General features: G+C 38.7%; 1 protein-coding gene across 1 annotated transcript; it reads left to right on the top strand.

Moving 5' to 3' along the window:
- Positions 1 to 212: 212 nt before the first annotated feature.
- Positions 213 to 24,411, top strand: cfap221 (cilia and flagella associated protein 221). Its single transcript, XM_038718063.1, has 25 exons — positions 213 to 319; positions 1,284 to 1,461; positions 1,707 to 1,807; positions 2,907 to 2,993; positions 3,097 to 3,192; positions 3,513 to 3,613; positions 3,806 to 3,909; positions 5,190 to 5,349; positions 7,055 to 7,181; positions 8,268 to 8,394; positions 8,582 to 8,693; positions 9,212 to 9,299; positions 11,568 to 11,657; positions 12,172 to 12,267; positions 13,391 to 13,478; positions 13,726 to 13,811; positions 14,200 to 14,280; positions 14,758 to 14,865; positions 15,049 to 15,192; positions 15,292 to 15,377; positions 15,486 to 15,558; positions 15,747 to 15,847; positions 22,378 to 22,470; positions 22,579 to 22,686; positions 23,645 to 24,411. Exons 2-25 carry the CDS (start codon positions 1,332 to 1,334, stop codon positions 23,778 to 23,780), a joined length of 2,523 nt encoding a protein of 840 aa, XP_038573991.1. The 5' UTR covers positions 213 to 319; positions 1,284 to 1,331; the 3' UTR covers positions 23,781 to 24,411.
- Positions 24,412 to 25,760: the final 1,349 nt, after the last annotated feature.

Here is a 25,760-nt window from a genome sequence, read left to right on the forward strand (position 1 = left end):
TTGGATAAAAGCGTCAGCTAAATGCGGAAATGTACGTTTGTAGTTTAGGCTTTTATTTTGACGGTGGAATTGCTATTTTCCGGTCTCATTTTGGGCGACGTGACGCAGTTTAAGCAGTTAACAAATCATATTCACCCCCATGGGGCGTTGGTCCCGCCCCGTCAGAGCCCCAGCGTCACTATGGCAACGAGTGTTTGACAGTGGGTTCATTTCCATCAACAACAGACGGTGTGCAAAAGAAGTGCTTCTGGCACGAACATAGATGGAATATAGCTGTTTTATTTGAACAGCTGAATGCAACTCAGTGTCTAAATCTTGTGTAAGTTGTGAAGTCCCACTATATAAAACGTTTTTTTTTTCATGAGAAGCTTTTTACGCTAACGTTGAAACGCTAACGTTAGTTAAATTAAGTAACAATGCTTGAACTGTTATTAACGTTGCTCTTAGTTGTGATTTGTCACATGTCCAATTATTATAGCCAACTGTTGATGTTATAAAGGGACTTGATCTTATTATAGTGTCGTCTTCTTCAGAATGATGGTGAAGTCAGCTGCTTATACTCCATCTAAAATAGGGCTGGACAATAAAATGATAATTATAGCAAAATAATTTACAATATAATAAATGTTTGATTTAAATCATTTGAACTCGAATTAGAACGTAGTTTTTAAGATATTTATTTTCTTATGGAAAAGGGACTATTTTTTTAACCTTATTTTTACTCATGCATATTTGTTGAAAAAAGGTTTAATCATAATTGTTTTGAATATTCTACCTCAGATTTCTGAAGTGATCCACTGTTTGGCATAAAGTCTGACTATAAATAATAGTTTAAAAACACAATTAACCATCTGGTTTCTTCACACAGAAGCAAAGATTTGCCTTTAAACTTTTAAGAAATAATAATTTGACGTTTATCGTGATAATTATCAATTACATTTTTAATCATGATAACATTTTTGGCCACTTTGCCCCGCCCTAATTTAATATATATATAACATTATATGAAAATATTATGCATACCTAATCCATCTACTTCATCTTCATATCAACAGTATGAGACACACACACACACACACACACACACACACACACACACACACAGAGCATATCATTGTATACACTATGTAAGTAAACTCACCGAATTAACTCTACTGTTAATTGCACGGATGAAAATATCAGTTGTCCTTCCATGCCTTTCCTTTTGTATTTGGATTATGAATTCATAGGTCTACCAACATAATATTTCCCAACACACTGCTGTCTCCTTGACTGTCTTCCAGCCTTCTGTCATTTCTCTCATGAGGAGCCAGAGCTGACCTTTTCTTAGGATGGAAGTGGCCCTCTCTGCCCCGCAGATACTTTCAGAGCCCCTCAGGAGGAGGACTCCCCAGCCTCTGAGCCAGCTGGTGGAGGACAGCAGGAGCAGAACCAAACTTCCCAATCATCTACTGGAATCAAGTATGACCTCTGAAACCCTCTGATAGGATCCCTTAATACTGTTTAATACTATTATGTTGTTACTTTTATTGGGTTGGTTGAATCATCTTTGTTATCATGGAACCATCCAAATAGCTGACATTAAAATTTTTGAATTTCTGTATGTATGTAAAACATCTTTGCAGATGTGAAAAGCCGGCATTCAAACTGTTTTTTGATATGCAAATTGCTTATTACATTTCAGTAATTGTTTTTTTTTGTTATAGAAATCTATGCCAAACTGAAAAGCAACAGCCTGATTGAAGCAGAGCCCCCTGTGCTCCACTTCAGTGGGTTTGAGCTGGGGAAGGATTACATAAAGGTCCTGGTGAGGAAAATACTGCTGTAGTTTTTTTTTAACCATTAATATTTCACTGTCATTCACTAAAATATAGTAGTACACTTTTTATGTCATTCCTTTGTGACCACAAGTGCTTGGTGCGAAATACAAATAAATTAGAACTATAAAGTTTATGACAATAGATACAGAAAACACAGTATAATACAGTACAATAAATACAGGACAAATACAAGTTTATTTTGGAATGTGCACAGCCTGCCTTGCAATGTGACAGAGGTCAGTACCTTATCAGGTAGTAGCATGCCCTGTAAATAAAAGGCAAAACCAACACTCTGCTTTGTCTTGACTCAAGGTGGGCTGTATAAAAAAGCAGAGTGGCCAAGGTTAGTTGTAAGGTTAGCCAAGTGTTTGTTCATCAAGTCCTGCTGGATCATTGGGTTAATAAGAGTCCCTCTCAAGACATGAATTCATGAAGATATGAATTATCATATTTATGTGCATCATATCCACATGTCTGAGACATTTGGCGACCCTGATGTGTCAAACCACAATACCAACAACAGCCTGGTGCAGGGAGAAGTTGAAGTCCCTGAAGCTCTCCATGGCTTGTTTAGCTATTGGAGATTTAAAGTGTCTGTGAGCAAACATTTTCAAGGTGTCTGGGCTCTGACAGGCTTGCCATAACATAAGTCTTTGTAGACAAACGGTGGTGTCTTTCACAATGAATGTTTGGTGAAGTGGTGAAGAGGTACAGGTGAAATGTCTAATCCAGTGCTGTATATGAGTGCAAACTCTCTTAAATCTTGGATATGGAATTTTCCTGCACAGTAAATGCTGGACAGAGCTTTGGTAAACTTTGTGCACCCACCAAAAGCAAGTTTTTATTTATTTTTAAATTGCAGTAATGTATTAAAATAATTGTTCAATCCTACCCCATCATAAAGTCCTCTAGTTTGGTTTCCATTGAGGATATGTTTAATTGAATGGACACTTATTTCACCCCATATATGCGTGATGAAGCGCTGCAGACTGGATGTAAGCATCAAGAATATGGAGATGGTTTTCTCAAGTGCACATGATTGGATGGAAATGAATTACCCTTTTCTCTCCTCTTCCTCTCCCTCAGAAACTAATCAACATCTCATCTGAGGTAATGAATATTCATATCATTCCCACCCAAACCAAGCACTTCCAAACAACTTACACCAAAAAGGTATTTTTCTTTCATTACAAATTGCTGACCTGAATGAATTTGAATTAGTGCAATCAATGTTGTTTCCGATGAATCAACCTGGTTCCATCTCTTTTCTCTCAAGTACCGCCTCATCCCAGGCCTCGCATACACACTTAAGGTCAGATTCTGTCCCGACGAGTGGCGGTACTTCTATGACTGCGTACGGGTTCACTGCAAGGTTAGTATCCTGCAGTTTGTACTGTGTGCCTCTGTGGTCGCTTTCCTGCTGTGTGCTAATGCTGTTTGCTTTACACTTAAAGCTTTTGGCACTTACTGGAAAGACACTACACCCTAAAGCTAGCTCATGTAACATACAGTGTCATAAAGTCCAGCAAACAATCCATGAGGAACAATTCCGAGTTGCTTATCTCTTTTGATGATACGTTTCTGTGTTTACTTTGAGACCTCTCTTATATTTGCTCTTCTCTTTCACCCTTTCATCCTCTCGCGTGTTTTCTCCCTGTCTTGTTCATTCAATCCACCTGCGCTCTTTCCAAGGGGGAAGAGAACCTGTTAATTCCAGTTCATGCTTACCCTGTCATCGATGACCTGCACATCCCTCCTCATATCGACCTATCGTCCGTACCACTTGGACAAAGGTGTGTGTGTGTATACCATGCAGCATGTGTGTTGGGATCTTCAATGGACTGTTTAGTGACCTCCTAATTGCCAAAGGGACTTGCCTGTCTCTTTCTATTTTTCCATACAACCAGCCATGCTTCCATTCACCCGTTGGTGTCAAATCATGAAAGAAAATAATCTCATCTCTTTCCCCCCCCATCTGCCTCTAGTGTTTGCCGTGCTATTCCTCTGAGATGCAGCTGTCCCATTGACTTTGAGTTTCAGGTGTATGTTATTGAGCCCCATGAGGCCTTCTCCATCCACCCTCTTACAGGTATGGACTAGTGAAATACTTTAATTAAACAAAAGAAATGGTGTGCACATGATTCTACAGATTTAGTTTTCTTAACATGTTGGCTTTCTGCGTTATTTTGTAATCTTTACTTCACTGTGATGCATTTCAAACTTTACCTTTAAGGTAAAATAGATGCATTAAGTTATTTATTCCACTGATAGTTCTCATTTAGCCTACCAGCTTAAGAACTTAACCCATCGGGAGAACATGGGTACTGTGTTTTCTCAAAAGCTTGGACTGGTTTGTATTGTGTATTAAACAAGTCACCACAGAACTTGAAGGATGCCTCCAGTTTCCACACAGCAGTACTAAGTACAGTATTCATGGTCTGGGAAGCGTCATAACACATGGCGGAACCGGCGTTTGGGGTTTGAATTACAGCTGCAGCTTTTAACTCAGTACAAATCTGGAATGAGAAGAAGAGATACAAATGAGTTGCATATTTTGGAACTGCCTTTTATGTTTTGTCTTTTTTTTCCTCGCTACATACACCATAAACCATGGCCATGGCCACTACTGCAGCTCACAATATAAAAAAATTTAGTCACACACACATCAGCCAACAGTGTTTTTTAGATGTAATTTATCACCACAGTTAGCTAGAGTTTGTCTGATATACCTCCACATCCTGATCAGACACCACCCATCAGTATTAGTTAAAACTATTACTTATATAGATGTGGATATTGCAATTTTCAATACAACTCAACTGTCAATGTTTAGGTAACTAATTCTCTGTTTATAAATTACTTTTAGCTAATTATTTTAACTATTTATCCATTACTATGAACAATTTTAACCATTTCTAGGTTGTAGCTTTTCAAATATTCCAACTGTTTATAAATTACTTTTAGCTACTATTTTGACCATGTTTATCCAGTAGTTTTAGCTATTCCAACTGTTTATAAATTACTTTTAGCTAATTCTTTTAGCTACTCTTACCTTTTTTCCATTATTTTGGCTAATTATTTCCACTCTACATCCAGTACTTTTAGCTACTTATTATTTATATCATGTATCCATTACTTTCAGAAAACTATTACACGTTCTGTACACCTTGCTAACTAGTTTCCATGCAAGCCCAATAGCAGCAAGTTGTGTTACAACTGACTTAGTTTGGGGGATTTCTGTACCCAAATGTTGCTGGTATCTTACTGCAGATGTAATCTGCGGTGCACAAGGACCCCTGGTTAGGAATCACTGCCCTTGGCCAAGTACATACACATCAGGCATTCATTCCTATTTCCTTGCTCTTCTAGGTGTGATACCAGCCAATGGTGAAGTGAAGATCGTTGTGACCTTTAGTCCATCCCAATATGAGACTTCTCAGGTCACCATCCAGCTGATCATCTCACAGTTCAATACCAAACCCTACCTCTGTACCATCACTGGGAGCTCTGCCCCTCACCTTGCCCTGAGGTAATTAGACGTGTTAAACTTTAAAATGGACTAACTGGCCAAAAAGACAATGTGACATTGTACTGACTTTTAAAAATAAAATATTCCAGCAATGTAAAATACAGTATTAAGATTTTAGCTCTTCTTTCTAGATTCACCACTGGTATTAAAATTGCAGATACCAGTGTCTCACCCGACAGTATATCAGCTGACGAGGAGCCGGCAGAAATTTATTTTCATGATGTGTTTTTCCTCCACTCTAACACATGATATTTTGCTCCTTATCTGACAGTGCCATCTCATACTATTGCTTTTGCTCACTCCACACTCATTCTCTGGGTTTGTCAGTACATCAAAATACTTCATAAAACTGTGGGATAGTATTTCAGCTTGGACCTTTAATTAAGACATACGCTAGTCAATCTAATGTATGTAACTCGCTTAGTTCTTCATCATGGTGCTTCACTTAGTCTTCATGAGCAACAAAAAATCCTGCAAGTATAAAATAATCAGTTGGAGTTCCTTCTCTACTTGCTGTCCAGTAATGATAACAGCTCTCAGGTTGTATGTGCAAACCAGCTAACAAACTAGGTGCTTCATTTGGGGGTACCAAACATGCAACCAAACATGATTCATAGAGAATGGCCTTGTGTGCTGATTAGAAGTTCCCATTAGTTTTTTTTTTCATCCAGTATTAAACCTAATGTTTAATTCTGTTCCCATGAGAAAGAGGATGCTATCCATCACACAGCAGTAGCTCCATCCACTGCACTGTCTTGGTGTTATCTCGGCCGAAAGTTAATAATTCATGAAAATAGCTTGCTAGCTGGTGCAGTGATATCAAGATTGATATGCCTCCCGATGGATGTTTAACATATAAAACATTCTCCCTCTATTTGTTGTTCCCCGCAGTGGAACCAAATAAAAGATGAGATATGCGCAAGTGAAAGATTAAGGAATATTATGCTAGAGCCAATGTTTTTCCAGCTTCAACCAATGCAATGACACTGGCTTGTTGCCAAGTGCCCCCTGCCCGACATGCTATTCTTAAAACAAACAGATGATAATCATTTTAATATCTTGAAGGACTTTGTTGCATTTTTCATCAATCTAATCAATCTAATACCTTCTATTACAATGACCTTGCAATAAATCCTTGAGTAAACCTAGTAAATCTTTGTGACACTTATAATCTTAGGGTCTTGTTGATACAGTGTCAGAGGAGTGTGGAGTCAACTTTGTGGTCATTTGGGCACATGGTTAGTGAGGCTGTTTCGAGATGTGATCATATACCACTGTATGTTTTGCCCACCCCCATATACATACATGAACGACACTGAAAAAACTTGACAGCTGGAAAAATGTAAATGCAATGAACATTGATTTTCTGGCTTTTGACCTCACTGCTCAGCCTCCCTGCCAGCCATCATCATTATATAAACACCCAATTTATAGCCATTCTTCCTCTGCTACGGTATGAGAACTGATCCTGGAATGATTTCAAAAATAAACCCTAACCCGCCACCACCTCCCCTCTGTTTCATTCCCGTCCGCTGTGTTTGTTCATTTATATTTTTCTACTAGTATTGACTTTGCAACCTCAAATTAGTTGCAAAAATGTCTGTTGCTGTCTTTAGTTACATAAAGTTACATAAAGATGAATCTGTTTTGGCCCTTTTTTATATCAGGTGTACTTTAATAATTTACTTATTTTCCTGCATGATAGTGAGCTGGGCAGAAAGTCGTGTTATGACGCAGTGCCTGCAGAACACAAAGGACCTTCTCCTGCCACCCAAGTGCCTGCTCGAAGTAAAACCAAATACAAGTCACCCAAGGCATCTGACAAATCAAAGGTAGTGTACGGTGTGGTTCAATAACAGTCTGATACTGGAGTTTTTTTTTCTTATGTGAAATATTCTAATTCATTTAAATTTGAGTTTTTGTTTTAATCCTGACTCTTCATTTACTACAAAGTACTGTTCACATGTTTGAACAAATCTTCCATGGACCGACTCCTGTCTGGCTTCCGATTGGCTTTTGAGTGCATTTAAACATTTGAATCATTACTTGCAGAGCTTTGCATGGTCATGCTTCCTCTTACATCCAGGATCTATTAGATTCACACACCTCTGGTCGCTCTCTGAGGTCTTCAGGCCAAGACCTTTTAACTGTTCCCAGAACTCAATTTAAGACAAGAAGTGATCGTGCTTTCTGTGTAGTGGCTCTGACGCTCTCAAACTCTCTTCCTTTAGCCTTGAGAGCTATGGATTCTGTGGAAACTTTTAGTAAACACTTAAAGACACATCTTTTTAGACAAGCTTTTAAAAATTAGCAGTATGGTTTTGCTTTCTTCAAATTTCTGTGGTATTTTATAGTATATGTGCAATTGTTATTTCATTTGCTTTTAGTTTACTTTTTACAGTAAAGCACCCCTGTTTGTCTATAAAAAGTGCTATATAAATAAACTTTTACTTACTCATCAGTCACAGTGATCTATCTTCTAGCCTAATTTGAAATGCAGTGAAAGTAGTTGGTGGGTGCTTCATCAAAGGGTTAATGTATTCATTATTATGCTGAAAATAGTTATAACAAGCTTTCTTGTTCCTTCATGAAAAATTTAAAGGTCCCTATGTTAAGTGTAATGCAAGATGTAATTATTAGTCGGTTACCTCAGTTAATTCATTTTGACTTTTGATTAAGGAGACTAGTGAAGAAAGAAACCTTATTTTCTAAAAACTTTTATTTTATTTTATGGATGACAACTGCTTTGTTTAGGAACATTTTTCATTTTGGTTCCACATTTGTTTTTGTATCAGTTATCAAATCATTGATACTTTGTTAAAGCAAAACCATTCATTCTCAGCGTTACAACTATACTTTAGTGCTTTATTTTGAATTGCTGACAATTTCTTTTATCCTACATTTCTTCCTGTTTTTAGACATTGAAAGATAAGGATAGTATTAAGCCTGGACTGAAGCCTCCGGCAGATGTGTGTACCCCTGCAGGGGTGGCAAAGATGCTGATCAAAGACCCCAATAAACTCTGCTCTAAAGACCTGAGGGAAGGTAGACACCACCCAATGATTTTACTCTTTCAGCTGTTTTACTTTCTTATAAATTAACTATATGAACCTGTTACATTCTCCTTTTGCACAGTATCTTTTCCAGCTTGTTGCCTTGAAGTAAATTGCATTTCAGATTATACACATGACAAAGTATTTCTCTATTACTTACGGTATCCCCTTCACTTCAGCCATATCTTGTGGCAGTATTCTTGGTTTGCAAAACGGGCAGATGAAGGAGGCCCTCTTCATAAAAAAAGTTCAACAAAATGTGAAGGAAGAGCAAGCCAACCACCTGAGATGGTAGGCCAGACTAAAATATGAAACGTCTGTTCAAATCCCTGTGAATGTCTGTATGGTCGTATTTCCTTATGTGCCAGTATTAAACATTTAAATTAAAAGCATATTTAAAATTGTATACAGGGAGGAAATGAAGGTATAATCTTAGCTATTTAGAATGGGGGGAGATATGTAGATACAATTACTGCATCCTGTATCTGGAGAGAATACACATGAAAAATACAGATGTCATAACATTCTGAAGAGGAGTTCATTTATTGACATCGAAAAAATACCAGAAAGCTTCTTGTTTGGATGTAGAAATTGTATGACCTAGTAGAATGCCAGTACAACAGTATATATTTACTCAAATCATGTCCACTGAAAAGAGGTTCCAGCCATGGAACTAATTAAATGGAATTGAAGAGGGAACTTAAAGGTAAATTAATCTGTGTGTATAAATTTGTTTTCATAAAAGGCACTGTTTGAGCTATTTGTTTTTTAAATGGAAACTTTATTTAAAAAGAAAAAAATTCATTCAGGCAAGTCCATCTTGGTAAGGACCCCGTGACAGAAGACACCAGGAGGCAGATAGCTGAGGAGAGAGAGATTGCACTACATGAATACATGGTAAGATTTATCCCTCAGTGTGGACACAGAAACTTGTGCTTGTTGATATTCTATGCAAGTTGTTTGAGAAGCAGGGGTTTTCAAAGTCTGACAATGTGGGCCCCCACTCAGACAAAAGCGAGACAACTGCAGCCCTTTATAAAAACCCATCTTGTTAGTATTCTTTGTCTTACTTTAATTTTGGGTGATAATCATGCTCTGAGTTTTAGAACTAAAACTTGAGCTTTGTTTTTTTTTTTTTGCCTGTATTTGTCTATATTTGGCATAGTAGCTATTAGCAGTTCCTGTTTGCAGTGTACCCAGGGATGTACATACAACTGTTAGTGGATTACTTTGATACTGAGGGAAACGTACAAACGAAATGATTATTGAGTGTCTTACTTTCCTATTTTATAGATGTTTATTCACAGATAATGGGATCCTCAGAAAGTGTAAATCACACTGAATAAAAAATATGTGTATCATGTCTGTGTATTCAGATTTGACTAATTTAGAACTCTGAGAAAGACTGCGATTTAAATGCAAATTGCTACTGCATCCATAAGCTGTGTGTCTCATCCACTGCTGCAGCACCACATGCTGAACATGTCGGTGAGCGGGCCAGATCAGCGGCCCCCCTTTGGGGAGGTGTGCTTCACAGTTTGAAAACCTCTGATGCAAAGTGTCTCTTTGTGGGAACTCAAACTGCTTTACATATTAACTGTTCCTCTATGACTGACTTGTGGTCCTTCAGGGTCTACATTCATTAACAAATACAGTTGGAAGGAACAAAAACTCTGCAGGATGCTGAGCCTCAAGGGCCAGATCTGAGTATTAGTTGGAAAGTATTATCTTTTACAGTTTGTTCAGGGCTTTTCATGTGAGGCATTTTGAGATTTCTTCCTCTTTCACTCAACATGACATTTAGTGGATGTTTTGGTAGCTCATCACTGATACTAGACACCATATGCATACCGATGTCATAACCTCATTCAGTTGTCGCACATTAGATCCACACTGTGATTTTCATCCTTTAAAAAAATCCTGCTGCCTCTGTGATTGATTTTATTGAGAGTCCCAGAGGAAATATGCATACTCAGCCAAAGTAACATCAGTTTTGAAATATGAGTCTGTGTGTGTGTGTTTGAGTCTGTGTGTGTGTGTGTTTGTGTGTGAGTTTCCTCAGAAAAGTTAATAATTTGAATAGTTGACAGAACTCTCACGGACTTCCTCCCCCATCTCCTCTCCACCTGCACTGTTTATAATGCGCGCACCCACGCACGCAAATGCATTCTTTGCCATACACTGCATTTATAGCCTCATGTCACCACACATTTTATTTTATGATAGGAAGATCTGTTATCTTACTCTATACTGTGAATCTTCTTTGGAATCTTTACTGCAGGCCAGAACTTAAATAACGTAAATAAAGTGTCCTCCTCTGTTTGCATCACAGTGATGGTTTACAGCTTTGCACCGTTATCTTTTCATCACCCAGACTTTGTTGGTTATATAAATGTGGTACATTTGTTGGAACATTTGGATAGTGAAAAAATTTATTTATTTTTTTTGTAAAAACCTTTTGTCTTTGTCAAATTATTTTGTGATACCTTGATATGTCATTTCTCTAGAGAAATGAGACAATGTTCCGCAGGATTAGCAGTCAAGGTTCCTATTGTTTCAGAAAATTAAGACATACCACCTTGAGCTTACTTCTTCCTGCAGCAAAGAAAATATTGCCTCTTCAGCCAAAGGATTTCAAGGCGTCGCTACTGTAGAGGATAAAAATGTTGGAACCCCCCCATTGGCCTTGCACCATCTGTCACTGCCAAAACTCTGAATGGTTTAGCAAAAGAAAGAACAGCGTCTTCTTTCGGTTTTATTCCATTTACCAATCTCCCTTAGTATTCTTTACCAATTTTCATGATGTGACACTCGAAAAAATGCTGTGCAAAGTTAGCTATTTCATGACAGTAATGACAATAGCATTCAGTTGCTTTAGGAATTTTCATCAGGTTAGTCCACCACTTTGGTCTGGACTAAAATATCTCAACAGCTGTTGGATAGAATAATATGACAATTCAATTTGTCCAATACTTTGGTTTATACTTGCAAATTATACTTTGTGTTTGCTCATACACGCTAAACTAAGGTGGTTACCGTGGTAAGAATTATACCTGCTAAAAACCAGCATGCTGACATTGTCAATATTTTTTGACTCCTCTACAAATAATACCTATGTGTGCTTTACAGACCTTCATCATGCTGTGCTAACTGATTTTGTTGTAGGTAAAAAGGGGAGATGTAAGGCATGAGGAGGACTTTGCTGCTGGACAACCTAAACTTTCCTCCAGACGAGTGCTTTGTGAAGCAGGACAGGTAAACTTCTACTGCATGTGTTTACTAATTTCCGAGTTAGATTTAGAACTTTTACATTTCATGCAGCTTGCCTCTCTAATAAAGTGAAACTCAAGAACCTTCCTGTATGATTTGTCGTGATGGATTTCTTTAATTATGTGTCACACTCAGTATCTCTCTAAATCAGTTGATGTGTAATAGATTCATATTTTGTCTTTGTGAATGTATGGGTAAGTATCTACCTAGTCATAATACATCTGCATGATGGATTTTCTTTTATTCTTCTTTGCAGAAGAAGAGTTTCATTAAAACCTGGCTCTCCGTTGTCTTAGATTAAACAAATCTATTGCTTACGGCCCCTCCTGCAATTTATCTCAATCTAACATCTTTAACTGTCCCACTATCTTATGCCATTTAAATGCTCCAAGCTGAGACCTCATGAAATTTTCACTTTATGGTCCTTTTCATATGCACTAAATGTAACGATGCTAAATGAGCATATGAAAGTCAGCAATAAATGTCTAATTTCCTCTAGGCCTGCAAGGGAGCCCCATCCTTCCAGTTTTACTCCAGTTTTCCGTGGGAACTGAGACAGAGAGCCCTCAGACTGTTCCAGCAGGCAGCACGCAAGGTAAACACATCAAAGTACCGTAACGACTCTGAAGTACAAATGCACACATGCACGGGCATTCAGACATTGCACCCATACACATGCTTTCCTCTTCGCTCAGAAGACGGCTAGTGTCCCTGTAGCCCTTTAGTCCAGCCATGTGTAAATCCCTCACACTGAATATATATATATATATATATTTTTTTTTTTTTTTACAGTAGAGTTGATTTTCCTGGGTACAGTGCATTCCATTAAAAACAGAGTAATCTGACATAGCTTCTTAAAGCCACAGGAAGTGCATGCAGTTATCTCTGACTGTGAATATTTAAGCATAACATTTAATTCTAATGGCTGTATTGATAAAGCAATTACAAAATAAGTCAATCAAGCAATGCTCTGATATTCAGATCCTTTAGACTGAGCTTATCTGTACAGCCAGTGTGAGTTATTTGACCAGCTGATACTGTAGGAATCCTGGAACTGTAGGAGGTGAGGTGAGGTATGGGGTTCCCCTAATCATGCACTTTCCCCTCAAGGTGGAGAGATATAAGATAGATAGAACTGTGTTACAGGAAAATTGAGTTAGTCTCAGACAAAATGGATTTCTAAAGTTAAAAATATTTTCATATTTATGGCACGAACGTGGAGATATCCATCCAGAACACATTACATTATGTTAATATAGATCTGGGAGGATGAGATTTATAATAACCCTCAGTGTTGTAACTCCAGGTTGTTTTGCTTAGCTCAGTACACAGAACTATGTTGTAATTAGATGTAGTTATCATGATCTGCTAATTACAAAGAAGAGATATTCACATGACTATATCCCAAGATCGTGTACTTTGTGTCTGATGGAAGATTATGGTATCATTAGGTATTAGTTTGTCCTGGCTTTGACGGTGTGAGAAACAGATTACTATAGGAATATTGCAAGTTGCAATAGCGCTGTTAAATTTGAACAATGATTCAACACTCGGAATACCAAAAAGCTAACTAATCCTGTGAAGTTTGTAAAAACAATAATCACGACTTTTAAGTAACCATTGAATATTTACCACAGTGTGCTCGTTTGCTACTCTGAGGTTGGAAGAGGTGGATGTGAATGGACCAGTAACACCCTGCGCTCTTCTCTCCCACCCAGGTGGTGATCCGATGTCGCATGAACCGGAGACTGACCTGTTTGAAGAAACTGTCAGACAGTATAAACAACTTGCCCTCGGCAAAGACAGGTTTGATAATCCTATGATCTCCTCATTCAGAAATAATCACATTATGCCATGTCAGCAAAGCATGCTTAATTGAATTTATTCCTAGAGGTAAAATTGAAATTAAATCCCCTCAGGGTTATTGTGAGGTTCTTAGAACATGTTTGCAGGACTCAGGGCTATTTCTGGTGCTGTGTGGAGTCGTATATTTCTCACTGACCCTAATAAATAAGTTTTTAAACTTTATTTATTGACTTTTTTTTTGTTAAAGAGGAGACGACTTGTGATCTGATGATCTCGCCGGATAGAGTCTTTCCCTTTGCTTTCCCCATTTTCTCTGATGAAGATGACCCGCTGGTGAGTACATGCTAAGTAATATACAGTATACTGCACTTGCACAAAGTTAGTTAGGCTGGAGATATACCGTACCTGCTGTCAACACATATAACACAGCAGCCTTCTTTGCAAATCAGTTTGCCTATTGAAATGAAAACGACCTAAATGGCGGCTGCCATATGGAAGATGAGAAACCACTGACGAGAGAGTGCCAGCTATAGTCCTGCACACAAAACAATTTTCATTCATTATTTCCCTTGAAAGATGTCTTTGATCTAATTGTGGAATCACACAGGAAGCTCAGTTCCTGCACTTTGATTAAATCTTTTATTTTCCTGATGCCTTGCAGACAAGAGGTCTCCGTGTTCAATTGAACAAATATTGCCATTTGTCTCCTTGATATTTATAGGCTCTCAGTGATTTAGCTCCAGTGCCCGTGGATCCTATCGATGTGACTGTGACAGCTCATATTCCTTTCTTCAAGCTTGAAGTAGGTTTATATTGCAGCACCTGGTCATCACGCTTATAAATCAACAGATAGGTAACAAGCAGCAGTGGTGGAAAGTTAAGTACATTTAGTTGAGTAAAAGTTTGATGCACTTGTATTTTACCTGAGTATATCCATCTACCGGGCATAATTAATAAAAAATTATGCCCGGACAATCTTAATTACACATTTTATAATTTAAACTTGTGACCTCGTATTTGAATATCTAAGATGAGATTGTGTGATTTTGTTTATCTTAAAGAAGAAGAAGCCCTGAAGCTTTACAAAATGGACATACCAAAAACTTTGTTCAAGCTATTTACTACATACTGTAGCGTAGAACAAAATGATGGAGCTTGGGGTGTTTCTCATATCTGCTGGTGGCATTCTATGAGTCAGGCATCAAGGCATTTCTGTATCTGTCTATGTTCTGTTGCTATCATAACCATGTAATTTGTTGGTACTGTGTTGTCACTCTAGGTTCCTCAGCACTATAAGCTAATGGGTTACCGACCTGTGTCAGCCTGGGAGGCATTTAACTCTTATATACCCACTACTTTGGCCAGACCACTTCGCACTAGAGCTCCGGTAACGATGCAACACCTAAACTAAAACAAACAAATTTAACCTGATATTTATTCATTTGTATCATCATTCATCATCATTAATCTATATATAGTATATTTATTAACTCATCTCCTCTGATCTACTCGCATTTGTTCTTTCATTGCTTTTTAAAATTTCTCTCATTGTGTTGTTGTCACTTTTCAGGACGAGCTGGTGCCCAGTGAGGTGGAGAGAAAGCAGCATGGACATGAAGAGGAGAATATGGAAGCAAAGGAGGCTGCCAGTCTCACCTTCAGCGCCCCTGAAGCTCTGCTCAGACCTTTTCCTGCAAACCCACTCAGAATCTTTGTAAGGTGGTCAAGACTGAAATACAACATTATGTGTTTTTCTGTACATGATACATGATCTGTAAATCTACTATTGTGATTATGTTATCATCTGCTTTAGAACCCAGCTCCAGGCCTGCAGGCTTACAAACCGACCCCTAAATACCTGGAGAGTGATCTGGAGTTCCACCTCTGCCCCCTGTCCAGGTAACAAAACATTAGTAAATAAATGTCTATAGTAATATACAGTAAATCTGGCTATATGCCTGATTGTTCCCTGACCAAACCCAGAAAGAAATTGCTTTCCGTATGCAGGTATACAGCCCCTGAGAGCAACATGTGTGGCATAAGGACCCCACACACACAGAGGAAGTTTCTGGACCGCAAGGTAATATCCTTTCAGAGATTTTACACTAGAAACAATTGACATCTTGTGTCTTTGCAAGACTCTAATAATGAAAACAGACATTTTTGGAATATGAGCGGTCCCTTTCATTTTGAAGTTAATCTTATGCGACTAGCTCCTATTGTTTGGTCTGAAGCAGATGTGGCTTCTCTTGTCTTGACTAACAACAGGAGGTGATCACAGGGCTCATGACGTGGAAAAACTTTGATTTGATTACCTCAAACTGTTTGTCCAACCAACCTCCTCTCACGAGTGACTGTGCACTGCGCAGGTAGGTCAGAACTGTCACTGTGTACAGTATCAAGCTGTGCTAGTTCTTATTTCGCCTCCAATTCACTGAACAAGGGAATAAAAACGCCTTCATACTGACAGCAACCACCTAGAAGTTAAAAGAAATGGTACGTTCACCCAGAGGTTCCCATGCAAAACCACTAAGCTCCATCTGAACCTTTGTTGCATCAAAAAGCACTGGTGCATATTTACACTACCTGTCCGTATCTTTCTAGCCCTTGGAGGAATTTGAACATGTGACCTTGTGGTCGTAAGACGCCTAATCACTTCATTACAACGCCTCCAGCTTTTAACATGGTCAGAAGTAGCATTTTCATACAAATAACACTATATAGATGTGGAGAATAAGTAAGTAAGTAAGAAAAATGTATTTAATATAGCACTTTCACAGAGCAAGTCACAAAGTGCTTTACAATGATAAAAATAATAACAATCTTAATAACAATAATAAAAGCAACCATAAAACAGTGGATCATACATAAGCATCAAACATTATAAAGGCATCAATGTATTTGTGTATATTAACAGTCGCATAAATAATCAAAATTAAGGCATTTTGTATTATAAAGAGAACATGAATATTCACAGTTAAAAGTTTACATGGAGACAATGGCCTGTTTAAATATAAAAGTCTTCAGCTGATTTTGGAACGCTTCGACTGAGACCTCAGAGCGTAGGTCTGACGGAAGAGTATTCCACAGTGTTGGTACAACCACTTGGAAAGCACGGTCACCTCTAGTTTTGAGACGTGCTCGCGGTACAGCTAGTAGGCCTTGGTCTGAGGATCTTAGTGGCCTAGCAGTAATATACGGGTGCAGCATGTCGGAGATTTCCAGGGACGACTTGCTGAGAGACGTAAAAAGGGAGTTGCAATAGTCTAAGCGGGAAGAAATAAAAGCTTGGGTTATCATCTCAAATTCTGGTTTTGAGACAGCAGGTTTGAGATTGGCAATGTTTCTTAAATGAAAGAGCTGGTCAGAGTTTTAACATGTCGATCAAAGTGCATCAATGTGTCAAACATTACACCCAGATTTCTAAGATTTGATTGTACTGCTGATGAAAGTGATCCAATATGCTGAGTGATCAAGGGAGCTATGATATCGGGTGCAACAATAAGGACTTCAGTCTTGTCTGTGTTCAGTTGTAAGAAGTTTTTAGCCATCCAGCTTTTAATGGCAGTGGGGCAGTTGCATCCAAAAGAGACACACAGCTGGATATCATCAGCGTAACAGTGATAAGAAATACCCTTGAAATTACTAATAATGTTGCCTAAGGGGTGCATATACATATAAATAAAACCGGGCCCAAGACAGAACCCTGTGGCACACCACAGGATAGAGCAGCAGTTTTGGACATGTAAGTTCCCAGTGACACAGAGAAGCTCCTCTCTGAGAGGTAGGAAGAGAACCAGTCCAAAGCACTCCTGGAGATACCCACCCACTTCCTAAGCCTATCAATCAGGATGCTATGGTCTATTGTATCGAATGCTGCACTAAGATCGAGCAGCACCAAAACAGAGCACTTCCCCGCATTAGAAGCCATCGCTATGTCATTTGAGATCCTAAGAAGTGCTGTTTCTATGGAATAATTCTGACAGAAACCAGATTTAAACTTGTCAAGTATATTGTGGGCAGTGAGAGTGTCAGTGAGCTGATTGGCAACAACTTTCTCTAGTATTTTTGAGATGAATGGCAGCTTGGAAATAGGCCTGTAATTTTTGGACAGGGATGGATCCAGATAGTTTTCTTTCAGAAGAGGTTGAATTATTGCATGTTTGAAATAAAGTGGAACAAAACCGAAGTTGAGGGAACTGTTAGTGATAGAGACCAAACATGACCCAACAGTCCCAGTCACATTTTGGAGCAAATGCGGTGGGTAAAATATCTACAGGGCTTGAGGAGGATTCCTTACCGGCCACCAGATCAGTGAGGTCTTTTTGGGAAATGGGATTAAAATGTTACAAGATTGGTGGCCGCGAAGGGCAATCAGAGACAGATGTAGTGGAGGGGATGATGCTAGCCCTGATATCTCTAATCTTGTCCACAAAGAGAAAGATAGAAAAGAGAAATGTGTTACATTCATCGTTTGAAAAAACAGGAACTTCAGGAGGTGCAGGATTTAACATGTTGTTAATTGTGTCAAACTGGACTTTAGGGTTGTGTTTGCTGGAAGAAATAAATTTTGAAAAATAAAAAGCTCTCGCTTCCTTAACCATAGTGTTAAACTCAGTTAAAAGGTCCTTATAATACAGGCGGTAACTTGAAGCTTAGTGGATTGCTCTGCCTTCCTACATTTACGCCTAAAACACAGAATGGTGTCATTTAGCCAGGGGGAAGGGTATGTGGAGGGGACAAGTCTCGTTTTACTCAGAGCCACTTGATCCAAGACTGCAGTGTAATGTGAATTGGACAAGATTATTAATATCAGTATGGTCAGACAGAACTACGTCTTGGTCAAAAGCTGCAGAAAACTTTTCAGCTGAGAGACTGTTTATGATGCGGGAGCTACTTACATGGGCACAGAGTCCAAATTAAAGGAGAGGTTGAACAAAACACAGTTATGATCAGTGATACGCAGTTCCTCCGAATAAATACAATCAATATTTAACCCAAGGGTAAAAACAAGGTCCAATGTATGGCCCTTAATGTGTGTGGGACCGGACACATGTTGAACAAAATTAAATGATTCAGTGATACTTAAAAACTCAGCAGCAAAATTACAGGAAGCATCATCAATGTGAATATTAAAATCCCAGATCATAACCACTTACTCCAACCGTATAATAGTTGATAAAAAATCTCTAAAATCAGACATAATAGAGCTGTTAGAACCAGGGGGTCGGTAAATTAAGATGTAATAAAATGGGTTTGAACATCCCACTTTGGTCACATGTAATTCAAATGAAGAGAAAACCCCTGTGGTCACCCTCCGGATTTGAAAGCAGTTTTTGGAGACCATCGCAAGACCTCCACCCCGGCCAGAGGTCCTAAGAGTGCTGATAAAGGAACAATCCAGTGGACATAATTCAAATGCTTCTCTGCCAGGTTTCAGTCAGAAACATTAAATCCATGTCCTTGCTGGTGAAAATATCGTTCAGTATAAACAATTTATTTGTGATGGATCAAGCATTTATTAGGGCCATCCTCAGTGGTGCAGGCCCTCTGCAAGCACTAGCAGAAGCCCGGGCCAAGGGGCACAGGAAGTGAGGGTCTGATCTGCTGCGCAAAACAGAGCGTTTTCACTTGAAAAGCAGCCGTTTCAGTAACCACAGTCTCAATAGGAAAGAAATTTGGTAAAGGTGACAGATTCATGGGGAGAACAGTAGGGGGGGCTAGCGCTCAGGGCAGTGGCCTGTTGCAAAACAGGAAGGGGGAGAGGAAGACAGTGAGTGTGGAATGTAAATAGTCAGTTATGTGCTGAAGACTGCACCACATGCTGTATGTTTGCAGCTAGCATTTGTGATCCCAGTCTGTTTGGGTGAGGTCCATCCCTTTTAAAAAGAGCATGACGTTCCCAAGTGTGCATCTCCCTGATGGGTAAAATCAACAATTGATATTTTTTCCAAATACATCCAGTCAATGAATAATTTACCTTGAACCTCCTGATCTAAAGCTGCTCATCTGTTGATATACACTGAGAGCCTTTACACGTTGGTCACATTAGAAAGACTTATAAGACTCATATTACTGACTTAACAAGTGGTCACTCAAAGTAGACATTTATCCTCTCAACGCCCCCTGTCAAATTGCAGAGGCACAGCGGTAGTTTTTAATAGCTTGGGGTTCCATTCGTTATCTCACATACAGTATTACAGAAACAAGACTTCTCGCAGTCTCTTAGAATAAATGTGTAATGTCCAAACAACTTCCAGCACCTGCCAGGTTGCAGGATGTGAAATTGCTTACATGGTTGTACAGTATTTTGCAGTTATCATTTGGGATTTCATTTAGTTTTTGTGAAATAAACTGCTTATATTTGTATCCTATTAGGACTTGCTAGACATATAAGATAATAGGTGTGTACTTCTTGCATTGATCAGTACTACTTCTGTAAAAAAAAAAAATCTTGAGTGTTGAGATTAGTTTTCTCCCTCAGGTGACACTGACAAAAATGCTCTACTTGACTTGACTGCAATGCAAATGACCACATTCCAGTAGTTTTGGACTGAAATTATGTGCTTTGGTACTACTGCAGTGATCTGCTTTATTGCCAGTTTGTTTCAAATATGACCTAGTCATATTCTAAATCTATCATTTGGATGGATAGGTAGGTTGCTCAAACTTCTTTCCTGTAGTATTGTCGTATAACTCAAGGGAAATACTTTTTGTGTGTGCAGAATCTAGGTCAGACGGAGGCAAGTAGCCATACACGCTGTCTTCACTTACACTGTGAAATAATGATTTATTCAGTCTTTAGCCTAAATGGCCAGTGAATAAATGATGATATTTTGATGTAGTGTATTAGTGAACACAGCAATGGGCTGTCCCATGTGGTGCACTGTATGCTTCTCTATGCACCCTGTCACAATGAATACCGCTCGTGTGCGTAGAACACTCTGACCCTTTTCATGGACACTATAATTTGTCTTGCATGATAGAAATTTTAAGTTGCAGAGCTAATGAAGCAATGTTCCCTGTGAGATCTGAAACTATTTGAAGTCCTTATTTTACAAGGCAGCTACTGTTCACATGATGTACTTGTGAATGCGTGGGTTTGAATCTTACGCTGCTTCAACTCTCTTTCTTCACCTTTCTGTCTACTTCCCTTTTCCCCTCACCTTCACTGTTACATAATCAGATGCCTGACAAGGCAAAGTATTCTCTTTCTGCCTGTCAGCACTGATCTGCAGGATAACTGTAGATGTATTCTTCTTTTTTTCATCCAAGAGATGACTCCCCTCCAAGCCTCCCTGCTCAGTCTTATTAATTTTCTATCACTGCCTCACTGGTTACATTCACAGTCTTATTTTACAAACACAAACAATACGATTTATGTCAGGTGGCCATAATAAAAGATGAAAATTAACTTGACAGCAACTTGACAGCAGGAGAAAGAGAAAAGTATGTTTTTTCCTTATTCAGTTAACGAGATTCTGTATCTCAACTACCAACACACTTTAGTGCAGTAACTCTGTGGGTACAGAGTCTACTTAACTTAAAGCCATACTGCTGTGAACCACACAGACTCATATAACTACAACAGAGACCAAACATCAATCAATCAATCATGAGATTTTGATTAATATGCTTATTTTTGATATAGTTTAGTATTACGTTATTGATTACAGCACATTGTGTACATTGTGCTTTTATAGCATAGAAAAATGTAATTCCCTTGGTGCTGGTGGCAACTCCTCGTCAGTTCAAACTCACCCAGACTAGCTCTTAAGAGATTAGCTTTTACCTAAAGCCTCTATTGTCAATATTTCTATAATGACAAGTTATAGTAGTAGTAGTACTGAAAGAGAACAGTCTTAGTAGTGATGAACCTTGAAAGAAACTAAACCCTCAACTTAGCAGAGCTTTATGGTGAGTAACTTAGGCGGCCAAAAACACGACTCCAGATGAATGACAAAGTTTCTCAATAACTGCTGGATGTGTGAATGAGCAAGAGGGACAGACAGGACAGTTACTGCAGGTTTAATATTTACACCCAGTAGCTGCCAGGTGTAACTGAGCTAGCTGACTGGCAACATTAGCTTGCTAATATATGACCCGTGTAGATTGAAGAGTGAGGCAGGTAATAGAGGTGGTATGAATCATGGTAGACATATCTGAACTGAAAATTAAAAATGTTGTTAAATTAAATTATGATGTACATTGGGAATGCTTTAAATTACATTTCACAAAAATGACACAATAGGCTATACCTAAAATTAGAAACTATTGTGCTAGTAACATCAGACTACGTGACTCTACAGCGCCATTAGGTTAGCATCACTAGATATTTCCCACTTATTCTAAACTGCATGAATACTACTAATTCTGAAACACATGTATGAATGCGTGTATAGATAAAACAAAACCATATATACATTTACAAAGGATTGGCTGTTATTTTTAAAACATTGTTTGGCCTCCTGAAACTGTTACTGTAGCTGTATATCACTAGTTTGAAACTAGCTAGTAGTAACGAAGAAATTTGGAAGCACTTAACACACAAACTAAGTGATGGATTTTCAAATAGGTGCTGCAGGCCAGTCCAGGTCATGACATTTGCACAATGTGAGTGTTTCTCACTGTTGCATACTGTATGTGTAGGTGAACATGTGTTCCCATTCACAGCCTAGAACAGGGGTGCCTCCAAAAGCAAACGGGTGGATTTTCTGTGTTTAAATTCTGTTCTTCACTTGGGAGTACTTTTATCATTTCATTTCAAACTGAGATTTCAAACAACCCTAAGCAGTCCTTTCATGTGAGGAAGATGGAGTAGATATCTGACCATTATCTCGATTTGGTAATGTGTGGTCTGGTTCTTAAGTGGAAAAAGCAGTGTGTGTGTCCTCTATAGGTCTGTCGACTACAGCACAGATATACTTCCACTCACAGCACCTCCTCCTCTCACTGGCCCTCCTGATGATCTGGCACCACTAATGGATAAAGTGTAAGCACTGACAACATTGACATCTATTGATCTTCAAATTGGAAGCTTTTTCTATCAGGTTTCAGAGATAACTGAGAGAGAAGATAACCGCTCCGATTATGTGTGCAGGTGTGAAGGCTCAGGAGTCCAGCTTACACCAGCGATGATCAGAGCAGAGTTCTTGTCTGGGAAAACTCTGGCCTCCAGTGGCAACCTCACCAGAGGAACAACAGCCAGGTAAGTAGAGATGCAAGAGATCACATTTAGAGTATTAGGCGTACTAAATGCTTATTTACACAAATGATGCACTTCACTTGTAATAAATAGGATGAATGTTCAAGTATATCCACACAGACACATTACAGATAGTGCCTTTTGGAATGGGCTATAAACATGTCGTACTTTTATTTTTAAGAGAGGAAGTTCTCAAGATAAACCAAACATGAAGTTAATGAATGTGCTTCCTGGGAGCTGGAACACAGTGCATGATGCTACTTTTCATAGAAGAAAGCTTGTTTTCATAGTACTTTGAACATTGATCAAGATTGTGTCGCTGGTTGAGGTTTGAGCAAAGTTTATCAAGTAAACTCATGTAACAGCTGGATTCTTTGATCACTACTTAATACGTGATTAATAATGTCCCGACAAATGGGTCTAATATTTAATGACACTTTTTTTTACAGCCTGATTTGTTTTAGGATATTTTTATTACATTTTCAAGATTTCTTTGATATGTTTTCAGCTCTTTTAGAGGGACATGTTGTTTGTTTTTAACAAGTTAACTCGTTATGTAGCGATGAAGAGATTATTTTAAATGAAACTAAATTTGGGGAAAAAACATTTTCATTGATTTGAAATGTGTTTAAACCTTTTTGACAGACATTATATTTTGACAAATAACGGTTTTTAATGATGCTCCGTACTTGTATAGAGATGAGATTGAGATTTGAAACTGCTGTAAAGAAAATTAATGTGATTTTATGCTACAGTTTTCTTCATATGTTTGTAGAAATTTATTATATTTTAGAGGAACATTTAATAACACAATTATTTACGAGCAGTGACCAGGATTACTTTGATTGAACTACTTTACAACAATATAGCTTATTATAGCTTAAATTGGTAGTGCTTTGGATGCCTTATGGTGATAAATCGGGGCTGTAGTTTATCAATCTTTGAACCTGCTCTCTCACAGGCACCAGAGGGAGCTTCAGATGGAGGCGACCTACAGGTCTGAGTTCAATCAGATGGGAAAAAGAGTGATGACCAGGCTGAAGCAACTTGGATTCCCTGACAAAACATCTCATTCACCAGGAGACGACTGTGAATAGTCAAACCGCCCAAACACACTTCCAGAAACACACAAAAACAGGGTCTGTGCACACATATACACACACTGACGCATAAATAGTCCCAATCGCAGGACTACAACTAAGCATTATACCCATCCTACTCGCCCATAAAAGACTCTACATTGTCTGCCCTGCCACTGTAAAATAAAACCTGGTTACTTTCTCACCCACCTATAAGCCTCCCTCCCACCCACTCAAAATTACCAGTAAGCTCCACTCCTATGCTCCTACAAAGCCTTGAAATTCGTTCTCCCTCCACCCACGCAGATCCACACATAATCACAGCTACAGTATATTCTAACAAGGTACATCACATTACTGACAACTGCATCCAGTTCAAAATAATAGATGCGTTTTTATACTGTAGTTTATGGTGTTGATGCCAGTGAGCAACACACAGCGCTTTTTACTATTATACAGTAGTGTCAAACTACCTTTGGTGACAGTTTTATATGATTGACCCTTTTTGATTGAAATGTCATTTACATGCTTTCCATTGCTATGACGGGGAGTCTTGATTGCTGTTTTACAAGATATTTCTGTTGTCAGAAATGTATTTTGGTGTCAACCAGGTCAAAAAAAGTAAAAGTAAAGTAGTAAGTTCTTCTCATTTGTGTCCAAGGAGTGGGTATTATTTCTACATTTATTTGAAACATCAATTCAACATTTAAAATGTATGTGGTTGTAAAAAAAAAAAAAAATCTGCTTAAGTCAGAATTTTATTTTCGAAGTGAGCTGAAGTCGAGCACAGTGTGTGTCTGCTCTCACCCCTAGAGGGAGCTCCAACTCTATGAGTTTTTACAGGCTGAGGAGGTTTCCACATTTATTTGCCCCTCAGTGAGTGTGTGTGTGTATTCACTTAATGCAGTGTGCTTCAGAAAAATACAGTAAATGGACAGTGCTGATTTGAGCTCCCACCTACAGACACAAACACACACATGCACACACGTTTTTATAAAAAAGGTTACATTTTGTAGACATGGGGTTGGACCCACTAAAGCCTATGGCCATAATACTTCACTGTCAGAATACATTGAGGTGACAGTAGAGGTTGGTTGGTATAGGACAGAGCTCTTGCTTTCACTGCAGCTTAGAAAATAAGTAATTATATTTGTCCAGTTGATACCTGAAATTTAATGCTTCAAAGGAAGCAATTCTAGTGCAACATATTTAATTAAAGTCACTGCAATAATATACATTTAATAAGTCATAGACAGTGTAATAATAGTAACAGAACTGTGTGTGAGAAAGAGAGATGTGTATGTTTGATGTGTGTGAAGAGGCAGAGAGAGAAAGAGGAAATGAGGAGCTGTGGCATAGCAGCATACTCCTGTTATAGTCAGATTGTATAATTCATTCCCCCAGCAGTCAGCATCACCATTTCCAGTAAAAATAATATTGTTTATCTAGCCTTGTTCCTTTTACAGTTGTCTTTACCATCAAGCTTTCACCCCTTGAATGCACGGACAGGTGTTTTTATTGATCTTTTCTCTATCCTGAACACTTACAGACACAGCAGTGAAAACGGGAATAGTTCGGACAGCCACAAGTTGGGGGTCACCCCGTTGTCAGAAAAATTTATATGCCAAGTTAACATGTTCGCCAAATGGGGCAGAATAAAATCAAGAGGTCATTTGTGAGACAGAATCTGCCTCTGTTGCTGCCTCTGAACTCTGCTGGCCATGATTTACAACCAACAATAATCTACAGCAACAGACTTTTAACAGTACCTTATTTTCCTGTCCATCCCTCTCCTCCTGAAGACACTCCATCCCTGGCATGTACTTGCAGTGGCCCCTCTTCCTCGCATCGGCTTTACACTCCACACCTCTCACTGAATTACTCCCTGCCACTTCCTGAGAAATTGTGTCGCAGGTTTTGGTAGGTTTTGCCTCAGAGCAATGGCCCCTCAGAGATACTACATTCTCCCTGAAGTTCTTTGACTGGCAACATGGCAAC

The sequence above is a fragment of the Micropterus salmoides genome, unplaced genomic scaffold (assembly GCF_014851395.1).
Source record: "Micropterus salmoides isolate LMB-PRFRI ecotype aquatic unplaced genomic scaffold, ASM1485139v1 Ms_hic_scaffold_1, whole genome shotgun sequence".
NCBI classification, from domain to species: Eukaryota; Metazoa; Chordata; class Actinopteri; order Centrarchiformes; family Centrarchidae; genus Micropterus; species Micropterus salmoides.